The sequence below is a fragment of the Ranitomeya variabilis genome, chromosome 4, assembly GCF_051348905.1.
Source record: "Ranitomeya variabilis isolate aRanVar5 chromosome 4, aRanVar5.hap1, whole genome shotgun sequence".
Taxonomy (NCBI): domain Eukaryota; kingdom Metazoa; phylum Chordata; class Amphibia; order Anura; family Dendrobatidae; genus Ranitomeya; species Ranitomeya variabilis.
Genome location: NC_135235.1, coordinates 74,911,298 through 74,931,652, shown reverse-complemented (window position 1 = coordinate 74,931,652; position 20,355 = coordinate 74,911,298). Strand labels below are relative to the sequence as shown.

The 20,355-nt window shown below is 41.7% G+C and overlaps 1 protein-coding gene across 3 annotated transcripts in view; it reads left to right on the top strand.

Moving 5' to 3' along the window:
• Window positions 1-796: 796 nt before the first annotated feature.
• Window positions 797-20,355, top strand: part of LOC143768426 (asialoglycoprotein receptor 2-like) — a 43,250-nt gene continuing 23,691 nt past the window's right edge. For all 3 annotated transcript variants that reach the window (XM_077257102.1, XM_077257101.1, XM_077257103.1), the window contains exons 1-2: window positions 797-829; window positions 12,696-12,779. In XM_077257102.1, the coding sequence (XP_077113217.1) occupies window positions 805-829; window positions 12,696-12,779 (109 nt within the window). In that variant the 5' untranslated portion in view covers window positions 797-804. The remainder of the gene's footprint in view (window positions 830-12,695; window positions 12,780-20,355) is intronic.

Below are 20,355 nucleotides of genomic sequence, written 5' to 3'. Positions count from 1 at the left end.
ATACAATGCAAAGTCCTCAAAGCCTATAGTGACTTCTATCTTATGATTTGTGAGGGACCCATAGCTTGGACAACCCATAATAATGTAATGGCATAGCCTGACAAAGTGCTGGATTCCAATAGTGTTTTTTCTTATGGTCAGTGGCTCCGTTGAACCTTACATCTGATCTCCATGCAAAATGGAATTCGGGTGTAAGCGACAACAGGGCAATTGACTGTAATGATGCACCGTGTGCTCTGTCGTGTCTCATTTTCCGTGGTATACTCCTTTTAAAGGCGGGCAGCAATACGTAGTAGACTATGTCTTAGTGTCCACCTCAACTAGGTGTATACGCCTGAAAATGATGCACAACAGAGCACACTGTGACTCCATCTGCATCATTCCAGCCAATGGCCCTGTCGGCACTAACTCCCGAATCCCGTTTTCATGGAATTCGGACATAAGCCACTGAACGCAGCCAATAACCATAAGAGAAAATGCTATGTGATCCCAACCTATCACTGCAGGTTGGGAATATTCATTAAATCCCCTGGAGAAAGCATAATTGGACATCATGGGTGAGGCAAAGAATTTACACAAGGTATGGATAGGGGTTGGTATAATCATAGTAAGCTTTTATAATTAATAACGTTCATATTTGTAAAATTTTCATAGATATATGCTTTAAGTGGCTTTGAGTTGCATGATTCATTTGTCACTTATATCCCCACGCACTGACCTAACCAGACATCCTGTGTGACATACAAACAGAATAAAAGATTTAGTCTTAAACCCAGTGACTGTAGTCATAGAAATTCTGGCAGAATGAGAAGACTAAAGAAACCAAAAGGTAAAAGTATCGAGAAATATGAAAATATTAAACTAATGACAGCCTTGTTTTGTTTCTAGAGTAGTTCCATGCAAATATGCAATGTTTTATGCCTACTGTTAACTTTTAAACTTTTTTAATGATTTTATCCATATACTTTTCATGACTTCATACTATTTATGTAGTGTACTTGGCATGTTGTCGTAATCCACTTAATGTATCTAGACTATGATGACCTGTATAAATGCACTTGCCCTGAGGATTATACTGTGGATTTCTAATAGAATCACTAGCATATAGAAAGTTTACAGCTGTGCTTAGTTCTGCAGATATATTTTGCAGGTTTTTTTTTTTTAATTTGAGTGAATTTGAAAATGAAACAATCCCCTATGCATAAGTTAAATAATTAAAGAATTCCAGTGTATTACCACAAAGGATAACAATTTCACATCAAGGATAAGTCTATTTGTAGACTCTGATCGCATGGGCAACAATTCTCAGATAAATTGTGCTATCAAAATTATTTGTATAACTTGCTGGTAACATAATATTTTAGAGTTGCAATTTGGTTGTAAAAATTCAGTCATGCCAAGTAATTCACAAGTTCCACACAATTTACACTATGGAGGCAAAATCTTGTGTAATTTGAGATTTGGAACAAAAAATCCAACAGGCTTGATTATTTGCAAAAGGAGCAAATAATAAAGAAAAAAAATAACAAAAAGAGAAAAAATCTGAAAAAATTAAATTTTTAATTTTAAATCCTAGGAGATTCAAAACCCTTTCTTAATTAAAGGGGAATAAAAAGACAAGAAATAGGAAAAACCCAAATGTGGTTAAGCAAGGAAGTAAGACGGGCAATAAACAGTAAAAAGAAAGCATTTAAACTACTAAAGAAGGATTGCACCGTTGAAGCTCTAAAAAACTATAGGGCGAAAAATACTTTATCTTAAAAAAACTTAAAGCTGCCAAAAAGGAAACAAAGAAGCACATTGCTAAGTAGAGTAAAACTAATCCCAAACTGTTCTTCAACTATATCAATAGTAAAAGAATCAAAAGTGAAAGTGTAGGCCCCTTAAAAAATTGTGAGGATAGAATGGTTGTAGATGACGAGGAAAAAGCTAATATATTAAACACCTTCTTCTCCATGGTATTCACGGTTGAAAATAAAATGCTAGGTGAAATGCCAAGAGACGAAGAAAACCCTATATTAACCCCTTAATCCCATATGACGTACTATACCGTCGAGGTGGGGTGGGCCTTAATTCCCGGTGACGGTATAGTACGTCATACGCGATCGGCCGCGCTCACGGGGGGAGCGCGGCCGATCGCGGCCGGGTGTCGGCTGCATATCGCAGCTGACATCCGGCACTATGTGCCAGGAGCGGTCACGGACCGCCCCCGGCACATTAACCCCCGGCACACCGCGATCAAACATGATCGCGGTGTACCGGCGGTACAGGGAAGCATCGCGCAGGGAGGGGGCTCCCTGCGGGCTTCCCTGAGACGATCGGTACAAGGTGATGTACTCACCTCGTACCGAACGTCTTCTCCCTGCAGGCCCCGGATCCAAAATGGCCGAGGGGCTGTATCCGGGTCCTGCAGGGAGCACTTCCGGGTCGGAGCAGGCTGCAGATGAAAGCTGCAGCCTGCTCCGATGAAAGTATGATCACGGATCTGATAGAGTGCTGTGCACACTATCAGATCTGCGATCTGTGATGTCCCCCCCTGGGACAAAGTAAAAAAGTAAAAAAAAAAATTTCCATATGTGTAAAAAAAAAAAAAAAAAATTCCTAAATAAATAATAATAATAAAAAAAAATATTATTCCCATAAATACATTTCTTTATCTAAAAAAAACAAACAAAAACAATAAAAGTACACATATTTAGTATCGCCGCGTCCGTAACGACCCAACCTATAAAACTGGCCCACTAGTTAACCCCTTCAGTAAACACCGTAAGAAAAAAAAAAAAAAAACGAGGCAAAATAATTATTTTTTCTATAAAATAGTTTTTATCGTATAAAAGCGCCAAAACATAAAAAAATGATATAAATGAGGTATCGCTGTAATCGTACTGACCCGACGAATAAAACTGCTTTATCAATTTTACCAAGCGCAGAATGGTATAAACGCCTCTCCCAAAATAAATTCATGAATAGCTGGTTTTTGGTTATTATGCCTCACAAAAATCGGAATAAAAAGTGATAAAAAATGGTCACGTGTCCGAAAATGTTACCAATAAAAACGTCAACTCGTCCCGCAAAAAACAAGACCTCACATGACTCTGTGGACCAAAATGTGGAAAAATTATAGGTCTCAAAATGTGGAGACGCAAAAACTTTTTTGCTATAAAAAGCGTCTTTTAGTCTGGTTTCACACTTGCGTTTTTATCTGCATGCGTTTTTTAAAAAAACCGCATGTGTGAAAAAATGCATGTAAACGCGGTAAAACGCATGCGTTTTTATAGAAAAACACAAGAAAACAAGAAAAAAACAAAAAACCCTAACCCTACCCCTAACCTGAAATACGTGGCACTGAAATACGTGGCACTGAAATATACGTTTATATACGTATATACGTATATAAGTGCCACGATATTTCAGTGGCCACGTATATAAGTGCCACGTATTTAAGTGCCACGTATTTAAGTGCCACGTATTTAAGTGCCACGTATTTAAGTGCCACGTATTTCAGTGCCACGTATTTCAGTGCCACGTATTTACGTGCCACGTATTTTTCAGTGCCTGAAATACGTGGCACTGAAATATACGTTTATATACGTATATACGTATATAAGTGCCACGATATTTCAGTGGCCACGTATATAAGTGCCACGTATTTAAGTGCCACGTATTTAAGTGCCACGTATTTAAGTGCCACGTATTTAAGTGCCACGTATTTACGTGCCACGTATTTACGTGCCACGTATTTTTCAGTGCCTGAAATACGTGGCACTGAAATACGTGGCACTGAAATACGTGGCACTGAAATACGTGGCACTGAAATATTGTGGCACTGAAATATCGTGGCACTTAAATACGTGGCACTTAAATACGTGGCACTTAAATACGTGGCACTTAAATACGTGGCACTTAAATACGTGGCACTTATATACGTGGCACTTATATACGTGGCACTTATATACGTGGCACTTATGACTGTCAGAAAATGTTCAGTAAACGGTTAGGGGTAGGGTTTCAGGTAGAATTGGGGAGTTTCCACTGTTCAGGCACATCAGGGGCTCTCCAAACGCGACATGGCGTCCAATCTCAATTCCAGCCAATTCTGCGTTGAAAAAGTAAAACAGTGCTCCTTCCCTTCCGAGCTCTCCCGTGCGTCCAAAAAGGGGTTTACCCCAACATATGGGGTATCAGCGTACTAGGGACAAATTGAACAACAACTTCTGGGGTCCAAGTTCTCTTGTTATCCTTGGGAAAATAAAAATTTGGGGGGGCTAAAAATCATTTTTGTGGGGAAAAAAATATGTTTTATTTTCACGGCTCTGCGTTGTAAACTGTAGTGAAACACTTGGGGGTTCAAAGTTCTCACAACACATCTAGATAAGTTCCTTGGGAGGTCTAGTTTCCAATATGGGGTCACTTGTGGGGGGTTTGTACTGTTTGGGTACATCAGGGGCTCTGCAAATGCAACGTGACGCCTGCAGACCAATCCATTTAAGTCTGCATTCCAAATGGCGCTCCTTCCCTTCCGAGCTCTGTCATGCGCCCAAACAGTGGTTCCCCCCCACATAGGGGGTATCAGCGTACTCAGGACAAATTGGACAACAACTTTTAGGGTCCAATTTATCCTGATACCCTTGTGAAAATACAAAACTGGGGGCTAAAAAAATCATTTTTGTGAAAAAGAAAAATAATTTTTATTTTCACGGCTCTGCGTTATAAACTGTAGTGAAACACTTGGGGGTTCAAAGTTCTCACAACACATCTAGATAAGTTCCTTGGGGGGTCTAGTTTCCAATATGGGGTCACTTGTGGGGGGTTTGTACTGTTTGGGTGCATCAGGGGCTCTGCAAATGCAACGTGACGCCTGCAGACCAATCCATTTAAGTCTGCATTCCAAATGGCGCTCCTTCCCTTCCGAGCTCTGTCATGCGCCCAAACAGTGGTTTCCCCCCACATAGGGGGTATCAGCGTACTCAGGACAAATTGGACAACAACTTTTAGGGTCCAATTTATCCTGATACCCTTGTGAAAATACAAAACTGGGGGCTAAAAAATCATTTTTGTGAAAAAGAAAAATAATTTTTATTTTCACGGCTCTGCGTTATAAACTGTAGTGAAACACTTGGGGGTTCAAAGTTCTCACAACACATCTAGATAAGTTCCTTGGGGGGTCTAGTTTCCAATATGGGGTCACTTGTGGGGGGTTTGTACTGTTTGGGTACATCAGGGGCTCTGCAAATGCAACGTGACGCCTGCAGACCAATCCATTTAAGTCTGAATTCCAAATGGCGCTCCTTCCCTTCCGAGCTCTGTCATGCGCCCAAACAGTGGTTCCCCCCCACATAGGGGGTATCAGCGTACTCAGGACAAATTGGACAACAACTTTTAGGGTCCAATTTATCCTGATACCCTTGTGAAAATACAAAACTGGGGGCTAAAAAATCATTTTTGTGAAAAAGAAAAATAATTTTTATTTTCACGGCTCTGCGTTATAAACTGTAGTGAAACACTTGGGGGTTCAAAGTTCTCACAACACATCTAGATAAGTTCCTTGGGGGGTCTAGTTTCCAATATGGGGTCACTTGTGGGGGGTTTGTACTGTTTGGGTACATCAGGGGCTCTGCAAATGCAACGTGACGCCTGCAGACCAATCAATTTAAGTCTGAATTCCAAATGGCGCTCCTTCCCTTCCGAGCTCTGTCATGCGCCCAAACAGTGGTTTCCCCCCACATAGGGGGTATCAGCGTACTCAGGACAAATTGGACAACAACTTTTAGGGTCCAATTTATCCTGATACCCTTGTGAAAATACAAAACTGGGGGCTAAATTTCATTTTTGTGAAAAAAAAAAAAAAATTATTTTCACGGCTCTGCGTTATAAACTGTAGTGAAACACTTGGGGGTTCAAAGCTCTCAAAACACATCTAGATAAGTTCCTTAGGGGGTCTACTTTCCAAAATGGTGTCACTTGTGGGGGGGTTTAATGTTTAGGCACATCAGGGGCTCTCCAAACGCAACATGGCATCCCATCTTAATTCCAGTCAATTTTGCATTGAAAAGTAAAATAGCGCTTCTTCCCTTCTGAGCTCTGCTATGCGCCCAAACAATGGTTTACACCCACATATGGGTTATCGTCGTACTCAGGACAAATTGCACAACAACTTTTGTGGTCTAATTTCTTCTCTTACCCTTGGGGAAATAAAAAAATGGGGGTGAAAAGATCATTTTTGTGAAAAAATATGATTTTTTATTTTTACGGCTCTGCATTATAAACTTCTGTGAAGCACTTGTTGGGTCAAAGTGCTCAACACACATCTAGATAAGTTCCTTAAGGGGTCTACTTTCCAAAATGGTGTCACTCGTGGGGGGTTTCAATGTTTAGGCACATTAGGGGCTCTCCAAACGCAACATGGCGTCCCATCTCAATTCCAGTCAATTTTGCATTGAAAAGTCAAATGGCGCTCCTTCGCTTCTGAGCTCTGCCCTGCGCCCAAACAATGGTTTACACCCACATATGGGGTATCAGTGTACTCAGGACAAATTGCACAACAATTTTTGGGGTCCAATTTCTTCTCTTACCCTTGGGAAAATAAAAAATGGGGGTGAAAAGATCATTTTTGTGAAAAAATATGATTTTTTATTTTTACGGCTCTGCATTATAAACTTCTGTAAAGCACTTGTTGGGTCAAAGTGCTCACCACACATCTAGATAAGTTCCTTAGGGGGTCTACTTTCCAAAATGGTGTCACTTGTTAGGGGTTTCAATGTTTAGGCACATCAAGGGCTCTCTAAATGCAACATGGCATCCCATCTCAATTCCAGTCAATTTTGCATTGAAAAGTCAAATGGCGCTCCTTCCCTTCCGAGCTCTGCCCTGCGCCCAAACAATGGTTTACACCCACATATGGGGTATCAGCGTACTCAGGACAAATTGCACAACAATTTTTGGGGTCCAATTTCTTCTCTCACCCTTGGGAAAATAAAAAATTGGGGGTGAAAAGATTATTTTTGTGAAAAAATATGATTTTTTATTTTTACGGCTCTGCATTATAAACTTCTGTAAAGCACTTGTTGGGTCAAAGTGCTCACCACACATCTAGATAAGTTCCTTAGGGGGTCTACTTTCCAAAATGGTGTCACTTGTGGGGGGTTTCAATGTTTAGGCACATCAGGGGCTCTCCAAATGCAACATGGCGTCCCATCTCAATTCCAGTCAATTTTGCATTGAAAAGTCAAATGGCGCTCCTTCCCTTCCGAGCTCTGCCCTGCGCCCAAACAATGGTTTACACCCACATATGGGGTATCAGCGTACTCAGGACAAATTGCACAACAATTTTTGGGGTCCAATTTCTTCTCTCACCCTTGGGAAAATAAAAAAATGGGGGTGAAAAGATTATTTTTGTGAAAAAATATGATTTTTTATTTTTACGGCTCTGCATTATAAACTTCTGTAAAGCACTTGTTGGGTCAAAGTGCTCACCACACATCTAGATAAGTTCCTTAGGGGGTCTACTTTCCAAAATGGTGTCACTTGTGGGGGGTTTCAATGTTTAGGCACATCAGGGGCTCTCCAAATGCAACATGGCGTCCCATCTCAATTCAAGTCAATTTTGCATTGAAAAGTCAAATGGCGCTCCTTTGCTTCCAAGCTCTGCCATGCGCCCAAACTGTGGTTTACCCCCACATATGGGGTATCAGCGTACTCAGGACAAATTGTACAACAACTTTTGGGGTCTATTTTCTCCTGTTACCCTTGGTAAAATAAAACAAATTGGAGCTGAAATAAATTTTGTGTGAAAAAAAGTTAAATGTTCATTTTTATTTAAACATTCCAAAAATTCCTGTGAAACACCTGAAGGGTTAATAAACTTCTTGAAAGTGGTTTTGAGTACCTTGAGGGGTGCAGTTTTTAGAATGGTGTCACACTTGGGTATTTTCTATCATATAGACCCGTCAAAATGACTTCAAATGAGATGTGGTCCCTAAAAAAAAATGGTGTTGTAAAAATGAGAAATTGCTGGTCAACTTTTAACCCTTATAACTCCGTCACAAAAAAAAATTTTGGTTCCAAAATTGTGCTGATGTAAAGTAGACATGTGGGAAATGTTATTTATTAAGTATTTTGTGTGACATATGTCTGTGATTTAAGGGCATAAAAATTCAAAGTTGGAAAATTGCGAAATTTTCAAAATTTTCGCCAAATATTCGCTTTTTTCACAAATAAACGCAAGTTATATCGAAGAAATTTTACCACTATCATGAAGTACAATATGTCACGAGAAAACAATGTCAGAATCGCCAAGATCCGTTGAAGCGTTCCAGAGTTATAACCTCATAAAGGGACAGTGGTCAGAATTGTAAAAATTGGCCCGGTCACTAACGTGCAAACCACCCTCGGGGCTTAAGGGGTTAAGGGTCATCAATCTAACCCAAGAGGAGGTGTGAAACCGGCTAAATAAGATTAAAATAGATAAATATCTGGGTCTGGATGGCATACATCCACGAGTACTAAGAGAACTAAGTAATGTAAATAGACAAACCATTATTTCTTATTTTTAGGGACTCTATAGCAACGGGGTCTGTTGCGCAGGACTGGCGCATAGCAAATGTGCTACCAATATTCTAAAAGGGCTCTAAAAGTGAACCTGGAAATTATAGGCCAGTAAGTCTAACCTCCATTGTTGGTAAAATATTTGAAGGGTTTCTGAGGGATGATATTCTGGATTATCTCAAAGAGAATAACTGTTTAACTCCATATCAGCATGGGTTTATGAGGAATTGCTCCTGTCAAACCAATCTAATCAGTTTTTATGAAGAGGTAAGCTATAGACTGGACCAAGGTGAGTCATTGGATGTGGTATATCTTGATTTTTCCAAAGTGTTTGATACCGTGCCACACAAGATGTTGGTACACAAAATGAGAATGCTGGGAACTGAGGGAAAAAGTGTGTAAATGGGTAAGTAACAGACTTAGTGATAGAAAGCAGAGGGTGGTTATAAATGGTATTATTATTATTTATTTATATAGCACCATTAATTCCATGGTGCTGTAGATTAGATGGGGTTACATCAAAATACAAATATCACTTACAGTAAACAAAACTAACAATGGCAGATTGATACAGAGGGGAGAGGACCCTGCCCTTGTGGGCTTACAATCTACAGGATTGTGGGGACGGAGACAGTACATCAGGGGTTGCAGTAGCTCTGATGTGGTCATTACAGGTTGTAAGCTTCTTTGAAGAGATAGGTTTTCTGGTTCCGTCTGAAGGATCCAAATGTGGTCGGTGTTGAAACCTATTCTCTTCAACATATTTATTAATGATCTGGTAGAAGGTTTACACAGTAAAATATCGATATTTGCAGATGATACAAAACTATGTAAAGCAGTCAATACAAGAGAAGATAGTATTCTGATACAGATAGATCTGGATAACTTGGAAACTTGGGCGGAGAGGTGGCAGATGCAGTTCAACAGTGATAAATGTAAGGTTATACACATGGGAAGAAAGAATCAATATCACCATCACACACTGAACGGGAAACCACTGGGTAAATCTGATATGGAGATGGACTTGGGGATCTTAGTTAATGATAAACTTACCTGGAGCAGCCAGTGCCAGGCAGCGGCTGCCATGGCAAACCGGATCATAGAGTGCATGAAAAGAGATGTGGATACACATGATGAGAGCATTATAGTCATTCTGTACAAATCCCTGGTTAGACCGCACATGGATTACTGTGTACAGTTTTGGGCACCGGTGCTCAGGAAGGATATAATGGAACTAGAGGGAGTACAAAGGAGGGCAACAAAATTAATAAAGGGGATGGGGGAACTACAATACCCATAGAGATTAGCAAAACTAGGATTATTTAGTCTAGAAAAAAGACGGCTGAGGGGCGATCTAATAACCATGTATACTGTAAGTATATAAGGGGACAATATAAATATCTCTCCGAATATCTGTTTATACCAAGGAAGGTGACGGTCACAAGGGGGCATTCTCTGCGTCTGGAGGAGAGAAGGTTTTTCCACCAACATAGAGGAGGATTCTTTACTTTTAGGGCAGTGAGAATCTGGAATTCCTTGCCTGAGGAGGTGGTGATGGCGAACTCAGTTGAGGGGTTCAAGAGAGGCCTGGATGTCTTCCTGAAGCAGAACAATATTGTATCATACAATTATTAGAGTTCTTTAGAAAGAAGTAAATCTGGGGATTTATTCTGACGGAATATGGGCTGAACTGGATGGACATATGTCTTTTTTCGACCTTGCTAACTATGTTACTGTGTTACTAATTCATAGCCCAGTTGTAATTCCTATTAGTTAAATCATGTTATGGGAATTCAAATAGACTCCTGGGACACAAATATAAATTCTAATTCAGGAGGTTTTAAAAACAGCAATTAAAAAAAAACAAAAAAAAAAACACACCAGTGCAGTTTTATGCAGCTTCTGGAGCCAAAGCCAATAGTAGTGGATTCAACAGGAATTTGTAATATAAAGGAATCACATAAAATTACGTGTCTTGCACAACATTTATGATGTTTTAGACACTTTGGGAGGGATTGCATCAAGGCTTTTAGATGTTTTTCTGTCTTCATAAAATTTAAAAAAGTTAAAACCTATGTTTGAGCAAAGTGGCAATTCTCATTCCAGCAAGGGATGGCATAAAAAGTGGAAATTACCTGTATTCAGAAGTGTTAAATCTAAAGAGGCTCAAATTTGATCAAACATTGCGTGACACTGATAAATTTGGCGCAAATAGCAATAGAGCAGCCTTCAGAAAAAGTAGCTTAACATATTCTTCTCATGATGGATTCTCCTTTATACAGTTGTGTGCGAAAGTGTTTGCCTACTTCCTGATTTCCTATTCTTTTACATGTTTGTAACACTTAAATTACATCTGGTGTAGATGTAACACAGCATTTCAGAAAAAGAAGATCATACCAACAGTAAAATATGGGGTTAATAGTGTGATGGTCTGGGGCTGTTTTGCCGCTTCAGGACCTGGAAGACTTGCTGTGGTAAATGGAACCATGAATTCTGCTGTCTACCAAAAAATCCTCAAGGGAAATGTCCGCCTATCTGTTTGTGACCTCAAGCTGAAGCGCACTTAGGTAATGCAGCAAAACAATGATTCAAAACACACCAGCAAGTCCACCTATGAATGGCTTAGGAAAAACAAAATTAAGACTTTGGAGTGGCTTAGTTAACTTCCTGACCTTAATCTGATTGAGATGCTGTGGCATGACCTTAAAAAGGCGGTTCATGCTCAGAAACCCTCCAATGTGGCTGTATTACAACAATTCTGCAAAGATGAGTGGGCCAAAATTCCTCCAGAGCGTTGTAAAAGACTCATTGCCAGTTATCACAAACACTTGATTGCAGTTGTTTCTGCTAAGGATGGCCCAACCAGTTATAAGTTTTGCTGGGCAATCACTTTTTCACACAGAGCCCTGTAGGTTTGGATTTATTTTTCCCTTAATAATAAAGACCTTCATTTAAAAACTGCATTGGCACGATTAATTTTGGATGCGTGGCAGCTCTGGCACCGCTAAAATTTAAATGTAGCTTTTTTCCTTTAAGGTCAGCAAGGGTCAGTTTCTGGTTTGATTGCCAGTCAGCTGATGTGGGTGGTGACCACTTCCACCATCCTTTAAAAAAAGTCACGTGACATGACCCGTCAGCTGACTGTCGGCAATCGAGTAATCTATGTTGACCAAGCCTGGAGTAAAGATTTCTCTGGTTGCAATGGTGCTTCTGCTGTGTTCGTGGAGTTCATGGTCCTAGTGCCATATCCTCAGCTGTGTGGTGCCTTTCAGCGGTGACAGTGTTAAGTTTTATTTTTCCCCTGTCTTGTTGTTGTCCCTCTCCCTATGTTGTTCACCATCTGCACTGGTGAGGCTAGCGTCCTTGCCAGCCAGTGCACTAACCAGGGAATAGTGAGGAAACAAGCAGGGTTTAGGCACCAGACGGCAGCGGAGGGAAGGACCCGCTTAATGCGTTAGGGGAGTTTAGAGACAGGCACAGGTTGGAGCTCAGGAGGTGCCCCATCCCCTGTTCCCTACTGTGAGGGCCTTCCTCTCCCCATTCTATCCCATTGTTGGTGTAAGTTGTGTTGTCCACCGAACTTAACTTATTGGTTTGTGACATGCATTTTGGGTTTGCTTGTGTTATCTTTGCCTAATATTTAAATTTGTTTGGTGATCTGAAACATTTCAGTGTAACAAACATGCAAAAGGATTAGAAATCAGGAAGGGGCAAATACACTTTCACACAACTGTATGTCTATATAGTTGCATACATCTACAATACACTGCGATAAGCTACAAATTATACCATGCAATGTATGTTTTCTCCATATATAGTTATTTTGGAAAGTGCTGTCAAGTAAACTTTTCATTACAGTAGGACCTTTGCGACTCTTAGGTTCCATATCCAAATGTATGCAGAATGACACCCTTATGGCATACATTTAGCCATATATGACAGAGGATTTTTCCCCCGCATATACAGTATATTGTGAATTTAAGTGGTGGGAGTGTGCTTACTTCGGCTGCTCTACTAGGTAGAAAATTTATGAAGTATGTGCCGAATAAGATAAGGAAAACTCAGATCTAATGAGAACTGTAACTCAACTGTCCCTATTTTGTTGTTTCTTGTTTAACTCTCAACTTTTTTTTTACTGTATGTACATAAAGCTCCAGCACAACACCTCTATTTGGTTTTGGTGATTGCAGCGGTTGTTCTTAAAGTGGTGGAAATATCTGCATTTGTATTCATAGGTAATGTAAATAATTTATTTATTATTATGACGAAAAGACCCTTACATACAAACATGATTAGCATTTGACTACCATACCTTGGACTCAATAGCCCAAAGGAATAGTTCTGAGGGCTGTCCTCTAACTGTACAGGACCTTGACTTAAACAAGCCTGACCCTGATGTCCAACACCATAACAAATTCCACGAAACCTACCCATTCCGTATTTCATTTTCACCGCTAAAATAAAGACTCACATAACTATGTGACACCGATGTAATTCAGCCTCACTTACTGAATTAAAGCAACTCAAACAGCAAATACAACTAGTGACTTTTATACCACAAAATAGCAAATCAATACAGCAAAAGTGTTTTACATCTTTAATCATCTAAACTTTATCTTATTGATGCCTGTCAGTTCACTCGCCCTTTTATCTCTCTGACACTTGCCTACTTATATCCACATGTCCAGCTCCCCGCCTGTCCTGTACCTCAGTATTTGTAAGCCAAAACCAGGAGTGGGTGAAAAATACAGAAGTGTTGATGTGTTTCTATTATACGTTTCCTCTGACTGTTCCACTCCTGGTTTTAACTTACAAATATTGAGGTGAAAAACTCACCAAATACTTAACATGTTCCCGTAGCCTTAAAGTTTTAACATTACGCCTCTGACCCTCAACCGCACTATACCAATTTGAGTACATCTCCAATTGAATGCTACCCTTGTAATGTCTTGCTGAGACCTAAGCCCCATACTGACTCAATTCATTTCTTTCCACTTAAAGGGAATCTGTCACCCCATTTTTGGCCTATAAGCTGCGGCCACCGCCATCAGGGGCCTATCTACAGCATTCTGTAATGCTGTAGATAAGTCCCTGATGTAACCGGGAAATGTCAGAGAGGCCAGGCGCCTGCGCAATGCAGTACTTTGCTCTGCCCTCAACAGGGCAGATAAAGTACACCTGCGCAGGAGCTGTGACGGGAAGCAAAGAAGAGGACGTCATCGCATGAAGATGGGAGGCGCTGGACCCAGACCTCGATGCTCATCGGACTGGACTGCACTGGGACCGCCCCTGGGTGAGTATAATCTAACTTGTTCTGCTTATCTTTCAGGTTACATCGGGGGCTTATCTACATCATTACAGAATGCTGGAGATAAGCCTCTGATGGTGGTGGCCCCAGCTTACAGGCCAAAAATGGGGTGACAGATTCCCTTTAGCAATTCACACCTAGGGCTACTTCATATAAAGGTGTTCCTTTTCTTTGAATTGTACCCCTATCTACAGAACCCATTCCTGCCACCAAGCACACACATGACACCTCATATGTTATGATCCTAGTGGTAGAGGATCTCAGAAGTTCCAGCTAAGTCCGCAAACACAAAAACCAGCTCATAGGAAGGTGGTAACTTGGCTGATCTTGCAAAGAACAGGAGACCAGGAGTCAGGAGCAAACAGACATAGACTGACTACATCGATTCCAGGCACTAGACTGAGTTTCCAGGAAGTCTAAATAGGAACACCCAAGGCCTAACGAACCAGGTGGGTACCAACCTGGAGAAAGGTAATCCAAGTGTCATACCGCTAGTGACCACAAGAGGGAGCCAAGAAATATAGTTCACAACAGTACCCCCCCTTTAAGGAGGGGTCACCGAACCCTCACCAAGACCACCAGGGCGATCTGGATGAGCAGCGTGAAAGGCACGAACCAAATCGGCCGCATGAACATCAGAGGCGACCCCCAGGAATTATCCTCCTGACCATAGCCCTTCCATTTGACCAGATACTGAAGCCTCCGTCTAGAGAGACGAGAATCCAAGATCTTCTCCACCACGTACTCCAACTCGCCCTCAACCAAGACCGGAGCCGGAGGGTCAACAGTAGGAACCACAGGCACAACGTACCGCCGCAACAAAGACCTATGGAACACATTGTGAATGGCAAAAGACACCGGAAGATCCAAACGAAAAGACACCGGATTAAGGACTTCCAAAATTTTATAAGGACCAATAAAGCGAGCAATTAAACTTAGGAGAGGAGACCTTCAGAGGGACATTCCGAGAAGATAACCAAACCAAATCCCCAACACGAAGTCGGGGACCCACACCGCGGCGGCGGTTGGCAAAACGCTGAGCCTTCTCCTGTGACAACTTCAAGTTATCCACCACATGATTCCAAATCCGCTGCAACCTATCCACCACGGAATCCACCCCAGGACAGTCAGAAGGCTCAACATGACCCGAGGAAAAACGAGGATGAAAACCAGAGTTGCAGAAAAATGGCGAAACCAAAGTAGCGGAACTAGCCCGATTATTGAGGGCAAACTCAGCCAATGGCAAGAAGGTCACCCAATCATCCTGATCCGCAGAAACAAAACATCTCAAATAAGCCTCCAGCGTCTGATTAGTTTGCTCCGTTTGGCCATTAGTCTGAGGATGAAAGGCAGATGAAAATGACAAATCAATGCCCATCTTAGCACAAAAAGATCGCCAGAATCTGGACACAAACTGGGATCCTCTGTCAGACACGATATTCTCAGGAATGCCATGCAAACGAACCACATTCTGAAAGAACAAAGGAACCAGATCGGAAGAGGAAGGCAACTTAGGTAAGGGCACCAGATGAACCATCTTGGAAAAGCGATCACACACCACCCAGATGACAGACATTCCTTGAGACACCGGAAGATCTGAAATGAAATCCATGGAAATGTGTGTCCAGGGCCTCTTCGGGACGGGCAAGGGCAAAAGCAACCCGCTGGCACGAGAACAGCAAGGCTTAGCCCGAGCACAAATCCCACAGGACTGCACAAAAGAACGCACATCCCGCGACAAGGAAGGCCACCAAAAGGACCTAGCTACCAAATCTCTGGTATCAAAAATCCCAGGATGCCCTGCCAACACTGAGGAATGAACCTCGGAGATAACTCTGCTGGTCCATTTATCAGGAACAAACAGTCTATCAGGTGGGCAAGGGTCAGGTCTACCAGCCTGAAATCTCTGCAACACACGTCGCAAATCAGGAGAAATGGCCGACAAGATTACTCCCTGTTTAAGAATGCCAGCTGGCTCTGAGACTCCCGGAGAGTCAGGCACAAAACTCCTAGAAAGAGCATCAGCCTTCACATTCTTCGAACCAGGCAGGTATGAGACCACAAAGTCAAAACGGGAGAAAAACAACGACCAACGAGCCTGTCTAGGATTCAGGCGCTTAGCAGACTCGAGATACATCAAATTCTTGTGATCAGTCAAGACCACCACACGATGCTTAGCTCCCTTCGAGCCAATGACGCCACTCCTCAAATGCCCACTTCATGGCCAACAACTCCAGATTACCGACATCATAGTTCCGCTCCGCAGGCGAAAATTTCCTAGAAAAAAAAGCACAAGGTCTCATCACAGAGCAACCAGAGCCTTTCTGCGACAAAACAGCCCCTGCACCGATCTCAGAAGCGTCCACTTCAACCTGAAAAGGAAGTGAGACATCAGGCTGGCACAAAACAGGCGCCAAAGTAAACCGGCGCTTCAGCTCCCGGAAAGCCTCCACGGCTGCCGGAGCCCAATTAGTCACATCAGAACCTTTCTTGGTCATATCCGTCAAAGGTTTAACAACGCTAGAGAAATTAGCAATAAAACGACGGTAGAAATTAGCAAAACTCAAGAACTTCTGAAGACTCTTAACAGACGTGGGTTGAGTCCAATCATGAATAGCTCGGACCTTGACTGGGTCCATCTCTACTGTAGAAGGGGAGAAAATGAAACCCAGAAAGGAAACCTTCTGCACTCCAAAGAGACACTTTGAGCCCTTCACAAACAAAGCATTATCACGCAAAACCTGAAACACCATCCTGACCTGCTTTACATGAGAATCCCAATCATCCGAAAAAACCAGAATATCATCCAGATAAACAATCATAAATTTATCTAGATACTTCCGGAAGATGTCATGCATAAAGGACTGAAACACTGAAGGAGCATTAGAGAGCCCAAAAGGCATCACCAAGTACTCAAAATGACCTTCGGGCGTATTGAACGCAGTTTTCCATTCATCTCCCTGCTTAATGCGCACAAGGTTGTACGCACCACGAAGATCTATCTTGGTGAACCACTTGGCACCCTTAATCCGAGCAAACAAGTCCGACAATAGTGGCAAAGGATACTGAAATTTGACCGTGATTTTATTCAGAAGTCGATAGTCTATACAAGGTCTCAAAGACCCGTCTTTCTTGGCTACAAAAAAGAATTCCGCACCAAGAGGGGAAGAGGATGGACGAATATGTCCCTTCTCCAAAGACTCCTTTATATAAGAACGCATTGCGGCATGCTCAGGTACAGATAGATTAAATAATCGTCCCTTAGGAAATTTACTACCAGGAATCAAATCTATAGCGCAGTCACAGTCCCTATGAGGAGGAAGGGCACTGGACCTGGACTCACTGAATACATCCTGATAGTCCAACAAATACTCCGGAACTTCAGAAGGAGTAGAAGAAGCAATAGACACCGACGGGGAATCACCATGAATTCCCTGACAACCCCAACTTGACACAGACATTGCCTTCCAATCCAAAACTGGATTATGGGTCTGTAACCATGGCAGACCCAAAACGACCAAATCATGCATTTTATGCAGAACAAGAAAACGAATCACCTCCCGATGTTCAGGAGGCATGCACATGGTCACTTGTGTCCAATACTGCGGTTTATTCTCCGCCAATGGTGTAGCATCAATTCCTCTAAGAGGAATAGGATTTTTTAAAGGCTCCAGGACAAAACCACAGCGCTTGGCAAACGACAAGTCCATAAGACTCAGGGCAGCACCTGAATCCACAACTGCCATAACAGGGTAGGAAGACAATGAGCAAATTAGAGTCACAGACAAAATAAACTTAGGATGCAAATTACCAATGGCGACAGGACTAACCATCTTTGTTAGACGTTTAGAGCATGCTGAGATAACATGTGTAGAATCACCACAGTAAAAACACAACCCATTCTGACGTCTATGATTTTGTCGTTCAGTTCTAGTCTGAATTCTATCACATAACATTGAGTCAGGTGTCCGTTCAGACAACACTGCCAGAGGATTAGCAGATTTGCGCTCCCGCAAACGCCGATCTATCTGAATGGCCAGAGCCATAGAATCACTCAGACTTGTAGGAATGGGAAAACCCACCATCACATTCTTAATGGCTTCAGAAAGGCCATTTCTGAAATTTGCGGCCAGAGCACACTCATTCCATTGAGTAAGCACGGACCATTTCCGAAATTTTTGGCAATACACTTCAGCCTCCTCCTGGCCCTGAGAGATAGCCAGCAACGCTTTTTCTGCCTGAATTTCAAGATTGGGCTCCTCATAAAGCAATCCGAGCGTCAGAAAAAACGCATCAATATTTGCCAATGCCGGATCTCCTGGCACCAATGAGAAAGCCCAATCCTGAGGGTCGCCACGCAAGAAAGAGATAACAATTTTAACTTGCTGAGCTGAGTCTCCAGACGAACGCGGTCTCAAAGATAGAAACAATTTACAATTATTCCTAAAATTCCCAAATTTAAATCGATCTCCAGAGAAAAGCTCAGGAATAGGTATCTTAGGCTCTGACATAGGACTACTAATAACAAAATCCTGAATGCCCTGCACTCGTGCAGCAAGCTGATCCACACTAGTAATCAGAGTCTGAACATTCATGTCTGCAGCAGAGCTTCAAGCCACTCAGAGGAAAAAGGGGAAGAAGAAAGAAAAAACTCAGAACTTCTTTTCTTTTAATCCCGCTTCTGCAATGCATTAAATATTCACTTTTTTTTTTTTGGCCTGGAATACTGTTATGATCCTAGTGGTAGAGGATCTCAGAAGTTCCAGCTAAGTCCGCAAACACAAAAACCAGCTCATAGGAAGGTGGTAACTTGGCTGATCTTGCAAAGAACAGGAGACCAGGAGTCAGGAGCAAACAGACATAGACTGACTACATCGATTCCAGGCACTAGACTGAGTTTCCAGGAAGTCTAAATAGGAACACCCAAGGCCTAACGAACCAGGTGGGTACCAACCTGGAGAAAGGTAATCCAAGTGTCATACCGCTAGTGACCACAAGAGGGAGCCAAGAAATATAGTTCACAACACTCATATGGACGAGTCATGCACAATTCTATTGCATTACAATAACACAGCATGCTTCAAAAGGGCCCTCTATATCCAACTAGCTTCTTCTTCACCTCACTCTCTTGGAGTACTCATGCCCCTTTCTGAAAGGTCCTGTATCTATAAACGAAAGCCCCTATGACTATCCTACATATAGCCTCTGTCCCTTCATACTCCTGTGCTGTCTCAGGGTCCCCACTTACCCACAGTTATACCTTCAGACCTTCGTATTTCAGTACTTAAAAAGCTGCCCTCCCCTGTCTGTTTGCTTTTTTTCTTCCACTCTGGGCTGGATCTTTGATTTTTAGATCTAGAAAGCACAAGAACAAAAATAAATATTTTAGAATGGGGCTTGGAGAGAAAGGAAAATACTACCTGGCAGCAGATTTATGAAAAGAAGGGTGTCATGGAAGAGTCAGTATTTTTGGCCGGGGTCACATCTAGCGTATAAAAATACGGTCCATTTTTTACGGCTGAGATAAGCAGAAAAGTTAATGAACAGTGATCCCTATGTCATCCATATTCAATGCGAGGATGCGAGTTTTTCTCCAAAAAGTATCCGTGTGGCATCCGTATGGCAAGATTTTCTCGCCGGCTTGCAGAATGGACATATAATGGATCCATGGGCTCAAATATTCATGAAAACATATATACAGTATATATATATATATATATATATATATATATATATATATATACATACGTATATATATGTCAGTGAGACACATATATATATGTATATATTTATATTTCATACAGAGCTAGATAGCAGAAAAGCCGATAATTCAATTGTCGACTTTTGCTAAATAATTACCGAACCTGACAGGATATGAGACATGGTTTACATACAGTAAACCATTGCATATCTGTTATATTTTTATATATCCCTCACATTCATGTGTGTGTGTCAATGACATATATATATATATATATATATATATATATATATATAAATATATATATATACCTATACTATGTGTAGACATTTATTTTAGCTACGGTATTCTATTTATAATCTGTCAGTGTGATTTTACTGTACACCGCACTGAATTACCGGCTTTTCTATAGAACACCGCTGCGTATTTCTCGCAAGTCACACATGTGGTCCGTTTGTAATACAAATTTTTCTCGCCCCCATAGACTTGCATTGGCGTATTTTTGGAGGAATACGCTGACAGTCGCAGCATGTTGCGAGTTTCTCAGCCCATAAAATACGGACGAGAAATATACGGTTGATGGGAGCTGCCCCATAGAGAAACATTGGTCCGAGTGCAATGCGTTGTTTTTGCTCCTCTCATACATCCATATTTCTCTCTAGTGTGACCCCGGCCTTTGTCAGAATTCTGCGGGAGTAGGATAGATACAAATACCATTGCTCTGTGAAGTGATTAGGTGGCAGTGGAGCAGAAACCTGCAAAAGCAAGAAAGGTAGTGATGTTGCTTGTCAGGGGCTCTATA